This window comes from Rhinolophus sinicus, chromosome 17 (assembly GCF_057876585.1).
Source record: "Rhinolophus sinicus isolate RSI-liver-muscle chromosome 17, RSI-T2T, whole genome shotgun sequence".
Taxonomy (NCBI): domain Eukaryota; kingdom Metazoa; phylum Chordata; class Mammalia; order Chiroptera; family Rhinolophidae; genus Rhinolophus; species Rhinolophus sinicus.
Genome location: NC_142517.1, coordinates 79,765,318 through 79,782,119, shown reverse-complemented (window position 1 = coordinate 79,782,119; position 16,802 = coordinate 79,765,318). Strand labels below are relative to the sequence as shown.

Below are 16,802 nucleotides of genomic sequence, written 5' to 3'. Positions count from 1 at the left end.
GTATAAAAAACTGCCCTAAAACTTAGAGACTTAAAACATCAATTTGTTATTGGTAATGATTTTGTGGTTTGACTGGGCTCAGCTGGATGGTTCTTCTGTTGGTATCGCTTAGGGTCTCCTGTGAGACTTCAGTCAGGTGGTGGCTGGGGTTGGAGTCACCTGGAGGCTCAGCTGGGATGCCGCGACAACTGGGTCTTTCTCTGGATGTAGTTTCAGAGCATTTCCACGAGGAATTTTGCATGGTGACTCAGAACTCACAGGGACACAAAAGGGCAAGCTTGTTATGACTTCCACAGGCCCTAGGCAGGCACTTTGCCTTTCTGAGACTCTTCCTCCTAAAAAAGGATAAAAATTATATTTTATGACTGCATTGGTATAAAGATGAATATATTAATATTATATGCTAAAAATTTTTTTCTTTGACCTAAAGTTTCACTTTTTGTTTTCTTCTGGTTTTAAAAAGAGTTAAAACATTGATGTAGGCCATAAAAGTATTGTAGGCCCTAAGCACTATTGTGTCCAAAGGATAAGCTGGCCCTATCTTCCAGGCCTTCTGCTGTATTCTGTTAGTTAAAACAAGTCACAGATCAAATATATGGTGATGGAAGAACTGACTCTGGGTGATGAACATACAATGGGATTTATAGATGATGTAATACAGAATTGTACACCTGAAATCTATGTAATTTTACTAACAATTGTCACCCCAATAAATTTAATTTAAAAAAAAAAAAAAAAAAAAAAAGTGTATCACCAAAAAGGAAAAAAAAGAACTTAAAAGGAAAAAAAAAAAAAAAAAAAAAAAAAAACAAGTCACAGGCCAACCCTGAGAGGAGACCACACAAGGCATAAATATCAGGAAGTGGAGTTCACTGGGGGCCACCCTGGAGAAAAGTTATCACCTTTGATTAGAACACAGTTTCAAGAAAGGATGTATCAACCTGTTTTCCCTAACTCACTTCCTTGTGGAAATGATATTAGAGGAAGTATGCTTTTCTGGTATAGTTGAGAAGGTAGATTTACCAGCTGGCCCACTGGGCTATGAGCTGGGTTGACATTGGACAGTAACATTCCTTTGTTCCCTCACAAGTTCACTAGAGTGTATATTTTGCATTTATTTATTTATTTAATTTATTTATATTTACTTATTTATTTTCAGGAAAGTCAGAAAAACCTCAGTAACCTGGGTATTTGTCAGTCTGTGCACATCAATGTTGATTTTCAACCTCCTTTTCGTGTTTGGAATTGAAAACTCCAATAAGACCTTAAATAAAAGTGGTAATGACACCAATGATTTGGATTCTAAGGATAATACAGTATTCAAACAAGACATTACTGCCACCACAAATCCCAAGTGCACGGTGATTGCTGCCTTGCTGCACTATTTTCTGTTAGTGACATTTACCTGGACTGGACTCAGTGCTGCACAGCTCTATTTCCTTCTAATTAGGGCCATGAAGCCTCTTCCTCGACGATTCATTCTTTACATCTCTTTAATTGGATGGGGTAAGTGTTTGCTTCCCCACTTACTCAGGAATTTAATTTTGTTGAAGTCATTTAATTTAAACAAACACCTATTGAAGGAAGGTCTAATAGTAGGAGGCCTTGAGGTAAGGGAGATGGAAAAGCAGGAAGAGTACCCTTTGCCTAGTAGCTTAGACTCCTGTGAAGGAGGCAGATGGATCAAGTCAGCTGTAGTCGATACGTCATAAGCTTACTTCAAGATGTTAAATTCCTTTAACATCTCTATTAACTTGGTTGGAGATTTAGCCCACAAGTAACTTTCTGACTACTTAAAAGAAATGTTTAAGAAAGAAAATTAGGGTAACTCTTTAAGAAAAATAATTTGAAAAATTTATTGGGTTCCAGCAAAGAATTGTTTTAGTGACAACTAAATTTAAATTTATTCAAGTGACAAAGGAATTAGGCTATTTAAGAATGGTCAGAGTTACAAAGAAATCACAAGTAGTGTAGGATTTGTATGTATAGCCAACACTAAAAGGGAAAGGAAAACACAAAAATTTTGCCCAAGGTTGACTTACATCCGTAGGATCATTTAATGCATTGTCTGTAGTGGAAAGAATAACAGATCCCGAAAAGGGTTAGATGTATAATTCATTTATGGTCTTTCATAATTAATCCCAGTCTTGTGTAAATTATTAATTCTATGCATCTCTTTATTACCTAGGAGTCCCAGCTATAGTGGTGGCTATGACAGTGGGAATTATTTTTTCTCTGCATTTTACTGATCCAGAGTGGGAGTTACACTATCGGCAAGAGGCAATGTGAGTTTATATTTTTTAAAATGCCCATTTCTTTGATATAAGAGTGTAACTATTTAGTGATGTTGAGTCTAAGTATGACTGTACATATGAATCTCACTTTATAATTGTCGTATTTTAAGTATTCTCAAGGAACACATATTTTAAATATGGTGACATGAAAATCTCCTTTGATAACCCTTTTGTAAAGCAACTAATTACCTTCTAAATTTATAAATTTGAACTTTCTTATATTAAATTTGTCCTCTTTTACTAAGTCTGAAAAATCGTAAGACACAGTAGGTATGATCCTTAGTAATCCCTTATTTTTCTCCTCTCAAAATGGGAATAACAATAATAGTAATGCCTGCTCAGGGGTTACTGTGAGGGGTCAAACAAATAGGAAAATACTTCATAATTTGAAGAGCACTTTCCATGCTTATGAGCCAATTCTATGTTTGTATGATTATAATGGATATTTCATGATGATTTATCACACATAACAAATTTTCCTCGTGACTCCAGCATGAATAACTAATTTAATAATGGAAGTACCTGATTACATGGTGTTTGCTTTTTATGTGGGGAAGGAGAGAAGAAAGCTGAACTGAACCCTTTACATGGATTTCTGCTACTGAACAGCAACTAATCTTTATCCTCCCTTCTCATTTTATAATCCAACCATTCTTATCCCCAGATTCCACCATAAGACCCAAACAAACTCAAACGAAAATAAAACTCTTGGAAATGTACACGTACACCCAAAGGAAGGAAGGCTGTGGTGTTAGGGTGCTTACATATTTCCAGGGCTGACCATGCCCAGCTGTAGAGTAGGAGGCTACCTACCTGGCTTGATTTTAGGAGTCAAATGCTCCAGGCACTGTTTTCTCATTTAATTAAGGTTAAGCATCTTTAATGAGTTTAAAAATTTTAATTCCACCATTAAAGATCAGGATAAGATGCAAATGTCTTGTGGAAGAAGTAATTCATTTTAAATTGCATTATTAATTTCCTACCCTAACCCAAGACAGGGCTAGACCTACTCCTATAAAAACCTTCAGGAGAAAGAAGCCAACTGTCTTCAATTTATTCACACTGAGCTATAAACAAGTGAGAGCAGATTCTTTCCTGAGTACAGCATTAGATATTGGGGAAGATACTAAGTGACTGATCATAAGAGAAGTTGGGAAGAGAGGAAAGGATGTGTAAAATGGATATCTGCCTCCTCTTAGATCCTTCTCCCCCTTGTTCCACCCTATACACAGGCATCAAGAGTCACATTTCTTCAGGATGTATTTAGAAATAGGCAGGATTTTGTTTTGTTTTGTTTTCCTGAGATATCCTCCCAGCAATTGCGCTGGGTATCCCATGCTCTCCCCCACTGCGCCCAGCTCTGCCAGTGATCCCTGCAACCCCTACCCCGTTCCTCTGAAACACTGCTGTCTCTGCAAGCACCCAATTAAGAGGTGACTGCAGGGTAAGCCACACCCCTCTTTAATGCTCTAGCCCCCTGTTCTCTGTACTATCATCATATAGGCTGTTTTCAGACTTTCCTGAAGGGTTGAGGTAATCATGGGAAATTGTAATGCATGGTGGGGAAAGTGTATGCTGTATATGCTAAAGCTGTCTTCATGGCAAAATCACCAAGGAGTTACACACTTTATCTGAGGTCCATATCATGCTCTCCAGACCTCACATCCATGGCTGTTTTTCAGATCAACCTCAACCGTGTGACTCTCTCCAATCTCAATTGTAGAAATCCCACTCCACACCTACAACAGTTTGTCTCACTGCAGGATTCATTGCTCTCCTCAGCAGTTATTTCTCAAAATCTGAGTTACTGAATTCAGAATAACAAAAGAAGAGGCTAAGGTGAGAACAAATCCAGCACAACTCTCTCCAAGTAGTACAAAGGATAGAGGGGATAAGGCGCCCTCTCCTAGTGCCCACTTCTCGATGACCATGGTATCCAAACCTATTTCCCTTCCAGGTCTCACCCACCACCTGCCCTCAGTGTGAGGTAACTGAGGAATATGATAGACGTTTGTACACACACACGCACATACACACACACAGGCACGTGCACACACATGCACCTATGTCTATAGTATAAATGGTAATTCTCAGAAATTGTATTGTCTAAAGTTTTAAACAACTCAAGACTCATACAGATAAGGATAAATATTTGTCTATTTGTTTCATAACTTACAAGTCTGCCTTTATCCAACAGATTTGGTTTGCTCATTTTCTTTCTCGATCCTGTCCTCCCTTTTAAAATTGTGTTTCTTTAGGCTGCCTGGATAACAAATGTGTTCATGTTTTTTTATTTAAAACTTTTTAAAAAATTTTATTTTATTTTACTTTATTATTATTTTTATTAATAGTTTCAGGTGTACAAAACAATGTAATAGTTAGACATTTACACCCCTCACAAAGTGATAACCCCCCTCCCCCAATCTACTACCCCTCTGACATCGCACACAGCCGTTACATTTCCACTGCCTCTATTCCTTATGCTGTACTCCACTTCTTGTGACTATGTATATAATTATAGTTGATATTCATTATTATTCAGCTTCAGCTTCAGGTGTACAGTGCAGTGATTAGGCATCTACACCGTCCCTGAAGTGGTCTCCCTAATAAGACAAGTGTCCATCGGATGCCCTACAAAATCTTTACAACTTTGGATGGCCACTTGGTTAGTTACCGAAGAAGCTTCTTGAGATTTGAAAGTACTTCCCAGCAGGATATCATTAAATCCTTAGCCAAGCGCCCTCCTATTTCTTCTGTGTAGGGAACTGTGAGATAGAGAATGGCAGGAGGGTCATCCTCCAGTTACAGATGAAGGAAAGGGAAGCTAGAAGTTCTGAAGATCAACTTTCTCACTCTCACCATTTTATTTAGGGATGGACTTAGTCTATGTATTAATGAGTTGGAGATACTTCTTTTCATTTTTTAATTCATTACTAAGACTTGAATATTATTCCAGTTTTCCCATGGATCATTCAGATTAGAAATATGATTTGTAATCATTTAAATTATAACAACATTCCAAAGCAAAACAACTTATAAATCCTTCAGCATATATAATAATGGTGTTTTACCTGCAGGGGAAAGAAAACATGCATTAATTGAATGACAAATATGTGCTAGGGCTTCTCACATTAAAACCCCAAGGCCTACCTAACGCTTGTAGTTGGCTGTGTAACAGGACATCTCCTGGTCATCCCTCCCACACTGCTCTTCCCATCATCCCCATCTCAGTTAACGGTATTCCATTTTTCCAGATACTCAGGCCAAAGACCTCTTTAATTCTCCTACATCTCACACCCATCCTATCAATAAATTCTTTTGCTTTACTTATAAATATATCTGGGACCAGACTATTTCATAACATCTCTTCTCCTGGTCCAAGCCACCAGCTAATTGCAATAGATTTCTAGCTGATTTCTCACTTTTGCATGTGCCCTTCTCTTCTCTTTGCATCTAACTAGAGCAATACTTTTAAAACTGAAGACAGATTGTGTGAAATTTCTTTTTTGGCAGGAGTGCATGTAATCATCTATAAAGCCTGAAATAATTTACATCTTTTCACTAAACCCATCTACTCTGTTCTAGCCACTCTAGCCTCTTTACGGTTCCTTAAACTCTCAACTCAGGGCCTTTGTACTTGCTGTTCCTTCTGCCTGGAATCCCCTTCCCCCTCATCTACTTCCGATCGATGCTCAAATAGCACTCTTTTCCATAAGGCTTTTCTTGACCACTGTGTTTAAAATGACCCCCTTACACACATACAGTACACCTACCCTCATTACCTGCTTTATTTTTCCTCCACAGCTCTTGTCACCATCTGACACAGTACGGATTTCATTTATTTGTTAGTTTTATCAATTTATTTGACCTAGAATAAATTCACTAAAGAAGGGAGTTTTGGTTTTTGGTTCACTGCTAATATCCTGGTATCTAGAACACTGTCTGGCACATAGAATGTGCTCTTTAAATATTTATTAAATGAATGAATTAATTCTTAAGCAAAGCCATGAGATGATCACTATACCTCACAGATAAGAAGAAAACACCACCAAACCCATCACCACAAATAGCAAAAACAAAACAAAAACAATGCAATGAGGTTAAATAACTACTCAAATATTTTTTAAACATTTAATTTAAAACAATGCCTATTTACTAAGGCACTGTTTAATTACTTTATGGTATAACAAAATGATGGGATAATATGCAGTTCTAAAAATAATGAGGACAATCTTTATATTCTGAGATGGAATGATCTCCAAGACATGTTCTTAAGTAAGGCATAGAAGTTATCATCTGTTTAAAAATCAGAAAAAATATATACATGTGTTGGTGTATATATAGCATAAATCTGGAAGAATACAAAAGAAATGCGAATTACGACTGGAGACAGACTAGGTGACTGGATGGTGACAGGAAGGGATGTTGTCTCTCTGATGATTTGTACCTTTTAAATTTTGAGCCATCTGAATGTGCTATATATTCATAAATAAAATAAAACAATAACTTTCCTGAAGTCAGATACCTAGTAAGTGAAAGACAGTGACATTTCCATTCAGGACTCCCTGATTCAAAACCCTATTTTCTTTCCACTAGCCCATCGTGTCTCAGAGAGAAATATGGCAGTACCAACATATTTCTAGCAGGTGAATTTTTGAAAGTCGTCTTAAATATATAGAATACAAAGGGCTAATGTCTTCCTGTCAAACGAATGTCAATAATGTTGATAACATGAGGAAACAACATGTATACCATGCTTAATCTTCTGAAATCATTTCTTTTCTCTTCATAGCTGCTGGCTGGCAATTCCACAGGGCAAAAATTTTATAAAAAGCCCCTGGTTGTGGGCATTCATTCTACCTGTGACCATTATCCTCATCAGCAATGTTGTCATGTTTATTGTCATCCTCGTCAAAGTGCTCTGGAAGAGTAACGAGAATCTGACAAGGTAAGATTCCCAGTAAATAGGAAACTGCCGGGCATGACTCATCTCTCACATAATACAGCACTGCAATACATCCACAGTTCCTAGAAGAGTTTTCAGACTTAGAACAATGGCAGGAACAGATGGTTTGCAGGACAGATTATCTCTTAAACTTTGTTTCAGAAAGTGGATCATTTCATCTTCCAACATCACTGCTAAAATATGGGTCTACTGCACTACGTAACACATTTTTGTGAACCCAACTGCAAACTAAACCCAAAGACTTCCAGGAAAAGCTTTTCTCCCTCAATCCCAAATATTCAAGACATCAGATTTGAATAACTAAAGAAATGAAAGTGTTGTGAATAGATCTTGGTCCCTGTATTTTCATTTTGCAAACTAGTAGCTGTAGACTATATTTTATATGATTACTTGAATCACATAATGGCTTTACATTTTTTAAAAATTAGTTGCAAATTTATAAAAATTGGGAGAGTTCACTTAAAACTGTGTTTTCTCTTGAAAAAGTTGGAACATCTGGCAATGTTAAGCTCACATTCCCTGCAAATAGGGCATGTACTTTCTGCCTTATCAGTTCCCATGTGGACTGCTTCTCTCTTTTCTGTAACCTTTCTGACACCAATAAACATTTTCCTTGTCACCCCTGATGTACAGGAAAAGCTTTCAGTGGAAGAGACAAAAAACAGGAACTATTAAACACATACATCCATCCCCCCACAATCTCCCACAATATGAATTAGTTAAGACACAGTGCTAATGAGACTATAAATTCAGGTTTAATTCTACAAAACTGTAGTTAACCCACATGGATTTACGAGAAACACATCTGTGAGCTTTGGTGGTCACCAAATGAATCCATTTGGTATGAATAGATGGGTGACAAAACCATCATTAGTAAGAATATAAACTTAAATATGCGCTTTTCTGATCAAGAATAAGTATCATCTTTTTTATAAGAATGATACTGTAATGTAGTCTATTTGAGAAGAAATATGGGGAAAAGATTATCACTGATAATCATTTAAACCTATGTTTTATTAGCAATGCAGGAAAATCTTGGTGAATTCTCCTTAGCATAATTGCAAATTAGGTTATATTTCTTTTATACAAAACAATATCATTTTGACCACAGACATCAACCGAACTTGTATTTCAAAACTTTGACTGATAGCTCATGGTTCTTAAATTGGCTTAGTTACAACAAAAAGTGGGTTACAACTTAATTGTTTAACAAATTGTCTTCCTTGTATCAGTTAGCTTTTGTTGTATAACAAACCACCCCAAAACTTAATGGCTTAGAATGACAAATATTTATTATTTGTCATAAGCTTGAGTGTTGGTTGGGTAGTTGTTCTGGTTTTGGCTGGTGTGAAAGTGGATGGATGATCTAGGATAACTCACTTTCATGCATGGTGGTTAGTGGTTGGTTGGTCTTGAGTGGGACCTGCTCAGTTGGGAAAACTCATCTCTCCTTCATGTGGTCTCATATCTCCATAAACCAGTCCAGGCTTCTTACCATAGCGGTCGCAGGGTTCCAAAGAGCAATAAGAGAAGGCAAACTCTGCCTTCTGCTTTCTATGAGCAAAATGCTTTTGAGCCTCTGCTTGTGAACAATTGCTAATGTCTCACTGGTCAAAGTAAGTCATATAATTGAGGCCAGATTACACGAATATAGACTTAGCACGGCAGTGAAGAATATCACTCTGCACCTTAATAACCTTTCATTTCCGTATCAACCTACAGCATGGGAAGGAAGGTCCCAGATGCTCAGAAAGGAAATTTCTCACTGGCTGGTCCAGTAGTAATAATCACTAAAATAAAATTCTATTCCAAAGAAAAAGTTGATTCCTTGTGAAATTTGCCTTAGTAATATTTAAGGAACTGTTTATGCCTGAGTTTTTAAGCAGGTATCACTGTATTTCTTAATAAAGCTTTCTAAATCAGATTTTACCCAGAGTGACATAGGTCTAGCTAACATTGTTTTACCACCTGAGGTATAATATTATTAAATGAATAGTGTATGTAGGCAGCTGAATATGTATTCTCAATAGGAGGGTAACAATGATATCAATAAATAAAAACTGAATAAACCATATTTTCTTTTTTGCTTTTTCTTACCTAGCACAAAAAAGAATTCATCACTTAAGAAGATTCTTAGCACGTTATCTATTGCAGTCGTTTTTGGAATTACCTGGATTCTGGCATACTTTATGCTAATTGATAATGATAACATCAGGATTATCTTCAGCTATATATTCTGCATACTCAACACTACTCAGGTATGGTGTGGATTAGTCTAAAAGAAGCAGAACATGCAGTGGTGGAGATGGCACCACCCTGAACCAAAGTTTTCTCCTTTTAAAGTTTCCTGAAGGTCATCGCTTACCTTTAGGAGATTCTATTTTTAATATACTTGGAGAAAAGACAAAGGAAAACTCTTTATGACTTACCTACTATGTTCTTTCCTGGGCTGAAGTACATATAATATAACTGCAATAAGATTGGGCCACGTTAGTCCCTCTTTCCCGAGCAGAAGAGATTTTGTCAAGCAAATAGCATGGGAAACACTTCCTTTCCTTTTCTCCCATGTGACAGGTTCTCTCCGTGTAATAGCAGCTCCTCACTGGGTTGGTATGGACAATGTTACAGGTATTGCTGGAGCTCGGACCCATATGGGATTGGCTGAATTTTTTATTTCTCTCTCTTTTTAAAATTTTGTATAATTTTTATTAATTTTATCTTAAAAAACTTTATTGCAGACTAATTGGAAATAATTGACAAATATGATTGTTAATTATTTTTATCTTAGCAATAATTCAACATACCTATGTGTATCAAATCATCACACTGTACAATTGTAAAGATATACAATCTATCACATCACATAATGGTAGTTAATTTTTTTTTGTGTGTGTGGTGAGAATGCTTAATTACTCAGCAATTTTGAAGTGTACTATATCATCTTATTAATTAGAGTCACCATGCTGTATATTAGATCTTCAGGACTTATTCTACTTATACCTGAAAACTTGTATTCTTTGACCTACACTAACGCATTTCCTCCTCCTTGCAGTCCTTGGTAACTGCTATTCTATTCTGTTGCTGTAAAATTCGCTTTTTGTTTTTTTAAGATCCCACATTTATGTGACACCATACAGTGTTTGTCATTATCTGGCTTATTTCATTTAGCATAATGCCCTCCACGTTCATCCATGTTGATGCAAATGGCATGATTTCCTTTCCTTCTATTTTATGGCTGAATAGTATTCAACCGTAATATAATATATAATAATTAATGTATAATCACATTTTATTTATATATAATTTATTTATATGTAAAAATGTGAAAAAAATATATATTTATATAATGTGATATATATGTAACATTTTCTTTACCCATTCATCCATCCAAAGACTTTCAGTTTGGTTTCATATATTGGCTATTGTGATAATGTTGCAATAAACATGGGTGTGCATATATCACTTCAAGATACTGATTTCCTTCCTTTGGATACACACCCAGTAGTAAAATTGCTGGATCATATGGTAGTTCAAGTTTTAATTTTTTGAGTAATTACCATACCATTTTCCATAATGGCTGTACCAATTTACATTCCCACCAAAAGTGTATAAAGGTTGCTTTTTCTCCATATCCTCACCAACATTTTTCATCTCTTGTCTTTCTGGTAATAGACATCCTAACAGTCGTGAAGTGACATCTCATTGTGGTTTTGATTTACATTTCCTTGGTTATTAATGAAGTTGAGCACCTTTTCTTTCTTTTCTTTTCTTTTTTGAGTTCCAATAAAACTTTATTTACAAAATCAACAGAAGCCCAATTTAGCCTACTGGCTATAATTTGTCAGTCACTACTTTGTATCATGTCTCCTATACCTTTTCTTGTACCTGTTGACCATTTGTATGTTTTCTTTGGAAAAATGTCTATTCAGGTTCTTTGCCCATTTTAAAATTGGGTTATTCAGTTTTTTCTTCTTCTTTCTATTGTGTAGTATGAGTTCCTTATATAGTTTGGATATTAACCCTTTATCAGAACTCACAAATATTTTTTCTCATTCTGTAGGTTGCCTTTTCAATTTATTGTTTCCCTTACTGTGCAGAAGTTCTTTAGTTTGACTAGTCCCCCTTGTTTATTTTTGCAACAAGCTTGTGTCGTTTGTGCTTTTGATGTCTTAGTCAAGAAATCATTGCCAAGAGATCCTTTTCCCAATGTTTTCTTCTATGAGTTTTATGGTTTCAGGTCTTACATTTAAGTCTTTCATCCATTTTGAGTTAATTTTTGTGAGTGGTGTAAGTTACTGGTCATTTCATTTTTTTGCATGTATCCAGTTTTCCCAACACCATTTATTGAAGAGATTATCTTTTCCCCATTGTGTGTTCATGGAGCCCTTGTCAAAAATTAGTTGACCATACATTCATGGATTTGTGTCTGGCCTCTCTATTCTGTTCTACTGGTGTATGTGACTGTTTTTTCTGCCAGCACCATACTATTTTGATTACTATAGCTTTGTAATATAGCGTGAAGTTAGGAAGTGTGATGTTTTTGCGTTTGTTCTTCTAATAATTGCTTTGGCTATTGGGGTCTTTCGTGGTTTTATGCAAATTTTAGGATAGTTTTTTTCTATATCTGTGAAAAATGTCATTGAAATTTTGGTAGGGGTTGCATTAAATCTCTAGATTGCTTTGGGTAGTATACAATATTAATTTTTCCAATTCAAGAGCACATAATATCGTTATATTTACTTGTATCTTCTTCAGTCTGTTTCATCAATGTCTTATAGTTTTAGGTGTACAGGTCTTTCACTGTCTTGATTAAATTTATTCCGATTTCATTGTTTTTGATGCTATTGTAAATGGGATTGCTTTCTTAATTTCTTTGTCAGATAGTTTGTTGTTAGTGTACAGAAATGCAATGATTACTGTATATGATCTTGTATCCTGTAACTTTACTGAATTCATTTATTAGTTTTAACTGTTATTTGGTGGAATCTTTTGTGTGTTTTTTTGTATATAAAATCATGTAATCTGCAAACAGAGATAATTTTTCTTCTTCCTTTCTTATTTGGTTGTCTTTTATTTATTTTTATTGCTTAATTGCTCTGGCTAGAACTTCCACTGCTATGTTGAATAAAAGAGATGAGAACGGGCAGCCTCGTCTTGTTCCTGATCTTAGAAGAAAGATTTTTAACTTTTCACCGTTGAGTATGTTAGTTGTGGGCTTGTCATATATGGCCTTTATTATGTTGAGGACCATTCCTTCTATACCTAATTTGTTGAGTTTTTCTCATGAAAGGATGTTGAATTCTGTCAAATGCTTTTTCTGCATCTATTGAAATGATCAGGATTTTTATATTTCGTTCTGTTAATGTTGTGTATCACATTTATTGATTCGTGTATGTTAAACCATTTTTGCATCCTAGGGATGAATGCCACTTGATCACACTGTATGATTCTTTTAATATGTTGTTGAATTTGATTTGCTAGTATTTTGTTGAGGATTTTTGCATCTGTATTCACAAGGGATATTGGCCTGTAGTTTTCTTTTCTTGTAGTGTCCTCATCTGGCTTTGGTATCAGGGTAATGCTAGCCTCGTAAAATGAGTTTGGAAGTGTTCCTTCCTCTTCAATTTTTTGGAAGAGTTTGAGAGGGATTAGTATTAATTCTTCTTCAAATGTTTGATAGAATTCACCCTGTGAAGACATCTGGTCCTGGGAATTTCTTTGTTGGAAGGTTTCTCATTACTAATTCAATTGTCTTGCTTGTTATTGAACTGTTCAATTTTTCTATTAACTTTGTGATTTAGTATTGGTAAGTTGTGTGTAAATTTTTCTTTCAATTCTTCTAAGTTTTTAAGAATGGCTTTATGGTCATGAGTTGGTCTATCTTGGAGAACAAAGCATTTATCCTCGAAAAGAATGTGTATTCTGTAGCTGTTGGGTGTAGTGTTCTAAAAATGTCAGTACGGTCAAAGTGATTGTTAGTGTTGTACAGATTTTCTATTCCTAACCAATATTTTGTCTGGTTCTCTCAATTGCTGAAAGAGGAGTGTTAGAATCTTTAACTGTAATTGTAAATTTGTCTAGTATCTTTTTAATTTTGTCAATTTTTGCTTCATATATTTGAGGTGCTGTGATTAGATGTATATACATTTATGATTGTGATATGCTCTGGATGAATTGACCCCGTATTCTTTGGATATGTCTGTCTTTAACTTTGCTAATACGCTTTGTCATGAAGTCTACTTTATCTGATATCCAACCTTCTGATGTATATTGGTCGAATGATATATACGTCTTTATCCACTCATTTTCAACTTATCTGTGCCTTTATATTTAAAGTATGCATCTTGTAGACAGCAAATAGGATCGTCTTACCCTTTTATTCATTCTAGCAATCTCTGTTTTTTAATTAGAGTATTTAATCCATTTAGAGATAATATAATTATTAATATGGGTGAATTTATGTCTACCATTTTACATGTTGTTTTCTGTTGCCACTCTATTTTTTTATTCCTCTGTTTCTCCTTTCCTCTTTTTTGAGTAACTTTAATATTAATGAGTTTCCATTTTAATTTGTATGTTGGTTGGTTATTAAGCAATATCTCTTGGCATTTTGGGAGGGTTGATTTGGAGATATATTATACATCCTTAACTTTTCATAGTCAACTTAGAATTAATATTTTACCACTTACAGTAAAATCTAAGAACTTGCAACAATATAAATTCGCTTATCATCCTCCCTTTCTTTATGTTGTAGTTGTCTTATGTATTATATCTGCATACATTATAAAACTCACAATGCAGTGTTATAAGTTTTTCCTTTAAACAGACATGCATTTTAAGACAACCAAGAGGAAGAAGTGTTTATATTCACCCACATATATACCATTTCTAGTGTTCTTCATTCCTTTCTGAAAATCTGAATTTTCATCTGGTTTCCTTTAGAATTTCTTGTAGTATATGTCTTCTGTTGACAAATTCTCTGTTTTCATTTATCTAAAAGCATCTTTATTTTGCTTTCATTCCTGAATGATATTTTCCCTGGATATAGAACTATGGATCGATGGAATTTTTATTTTTATTTTAACATTATAAAGAACTCATTTCACAAACTGACTCCAATTTCTAAGACATCCTTAGTGTTTTGTATTATTTGTTTCCCTGAATATAATGTGTTATTTTCCTCTGGTTGCTTTCAGAATTTTTTCTTTATCTTTGATTTTCAGCATTTTGACTATGATGTGCCCAGGTATTATTTCCTTTGTATTTATTCTGCTTGGGATTGCTGAGCTCCCTGAATCTGTTATTTGTATCTTACATCAAATTTGAGAACATTTTGAACATTATTTTTTCAAGTAGTTTTTCTGTCCCATTTAATCTCTTCTCATTTTCTGGGACTCATATTGTGTTAGACCATTTAACAGGTTCCTGAGCTCTCTTCATTCTATTTAAATTCTTCCTTCTTGTTATTCATCAGGTTGGATTATCATAGTGATATATCTTCAAGGACTTTAATTTTTATCTTTAATCATCTCCAGTCTGCTCATTTGCCTATGCAGTGGTTTTCATTTCAGATATTTTACTTTTATTTTAATAATTTATCTCATTCTTTATAGTTTTTTATTTTGCTTAGATTTCTTAATTTTTGGATCATTATGAGTGATTTTCTTTTACATTTTTTTTGTGTATATATTTGCACAGTCTTTTACTGAGGTAAAATTGACATAACATTATATTAGTTTCAGGTGTATGACTAATGATTCTATATTTGTAATTTACACATTTTTATTAGTTTCTTTGCTGTATCTCTTCTGTAACTATGTCACTGATGTTTATCTAAATAATGTATTTTGATACGATTTTATTGTTTTTAATGATTCTTTTTCCATAAAATTGACTGTACCTTTCACATTCTTAAGCATGTTGGAATAGCACTTAAAAATTCTTGTCTGCTAAATCTAACATCTGGGTCATTTCAGTGAATCTCCATTGATTGCCTTTTTTCTTTAGTACGGGCCATGTTTTCCTGTTTCTTCATATGCCTACTAATTTTGATTGATTTATGGACATTGCAAATAATGTATTATAAGTAATAGACTGTAGCATCTCTGCATTCTGCTATATTCCTACCAAGAGTGAAGTTAGCATACAATAGACTTAGAAGGACTAAAATTGAACTCTATCTCCCCTAAGGCAGAGAGCAGCTAAAGTCTCTGATTAGTCTATTAGCCTTAGCCAGGCTTCTTAGAATCCACCACATAAATTTATAGTTCAAAGGTCAATCAGAGATTTGGGCAGAGTTTATATACAGCCTCTGGAGCCTCCCCCCCACCACCTCCTCCTGGATATTCTGGATATTATTCATTACTTTTCAGCTGCTGGGTTCTGCTGGATTGCCCTAAACCCTGTCCTCTGGGCCTTCAACTGAATAAGACTCCTATTCCAACTCCAGGTTTAGTCATTCTGTGTGGGGCTGATCAGAATATTCCTTCTCGCTAAAAGATATTAAAAACAAAACAAAACAGGAAACCTACCTAGTACATGTCCCTTTTTCCCAAGTATACATTCTCCTTCTAGTTTCAGACTGTTTTTTGTGTCTTCCTATGTCTTCATGTAGGTTTTTAAAATACTTTGTCCAGAGCTTATAGGAGTTATCTGCAAGACAGTTGATTTAATAGGAGCAGAACCTTATTAAGTTGTTTTTATGACATAATTCTTCATAGGCCTGAAGATGCTTTTATTCCTTGAGTCTTATCTCAAGCATATATTTCATCATCGATCTTTTTAAAAACATTTCATTCATACTTTGATATAAATTTGAAATGAAGATTTATATTCTTCTTTTCTTTAGAAATCATTCCATTAACATCTTGGAAGCATACACTATAAGAAGCTAAACATTTAAACTAAGGATTATGGTCACCTTCTGATTTTCCTCATGGCAAAAATAGTGATATAGATGAACCAAGATGGTGGATGAAAATAAAAATAATTCTGTTTGACCTCAGAGGATTGTTGTTTTTACACTTTTTAATTTGTGTATTACGTATGGGGAATGTCAAAACTTTAAGATAAAACAAGGATCCATTATTGAAAGACATCTTGAAATCAGAATTTCTCTTCATGCATTTTACTCTATACCTCCTCCCTTAGCAAACGTTGCCTTTTACTTTGATGAAAAATATTACAAGGACTTTTCCCTGTGTATACGGATTCTTATCTTTTCTGAGCTGGCAGAGTGAATTATATTTCAATATAATGAAAGCACCCTTCTTTTAAAATACTCACCCTACACCAGGATCACTGTGTGAACAAGTATGATCACTGAGTAACCTGTATGAAGCAAGGAAAAAAGTTCCTCACTGAAATTTTGCTTCTTCACTCCAGACCTCCAAACTTGAAAGCAGAGGGATGATTCCTAATATTCCACATAGATTTTTATTACTTTAAAAAATGTTTCCAGTTGGATATTTATTGAGATTACCTTCTGACATTTTTATATGTTACATGTGTATTTTTAAAGGTGATATATTTAGTTTCCCAGT

General features: G+C 34.7%; 1 protein-coding gene across 1 annotated transcript in view; it reads left to right on the top strand.

Moving 5' to 3' along the window:
• The window catches only part of ADGRG7 (adhesion G protein-coupled receptor G7), a 72,573-nt gene that overhangs the window by 45,719 nt on the left and 10,052 nt on the right, over nucleotides 1-16,802 (top strand). Inside the window, exons 12-15 of the mRNA XM_019756477.3 lie at nucleotides 1,160-1,506; nucleotides 2,189-2,285; nucleotides 7,087-7,242; nucleotides 9,362-9,518. Coding sequence (XP_019612036.3) covers nucleotides 1,160-1,506; nucleotides 2,189-2,285; nucleotides 7,087-7,242; nucleotides 9,362-9,518 — 757 coding nt within the window. The remainder of the gene's footprint in view (nucleotides 1-1,159; nucleotides 1,507-2,188; nucleotides 2,286-7,086; nucleotides 7,243-9,361; nucleotides 9,519-16,802) is intronic.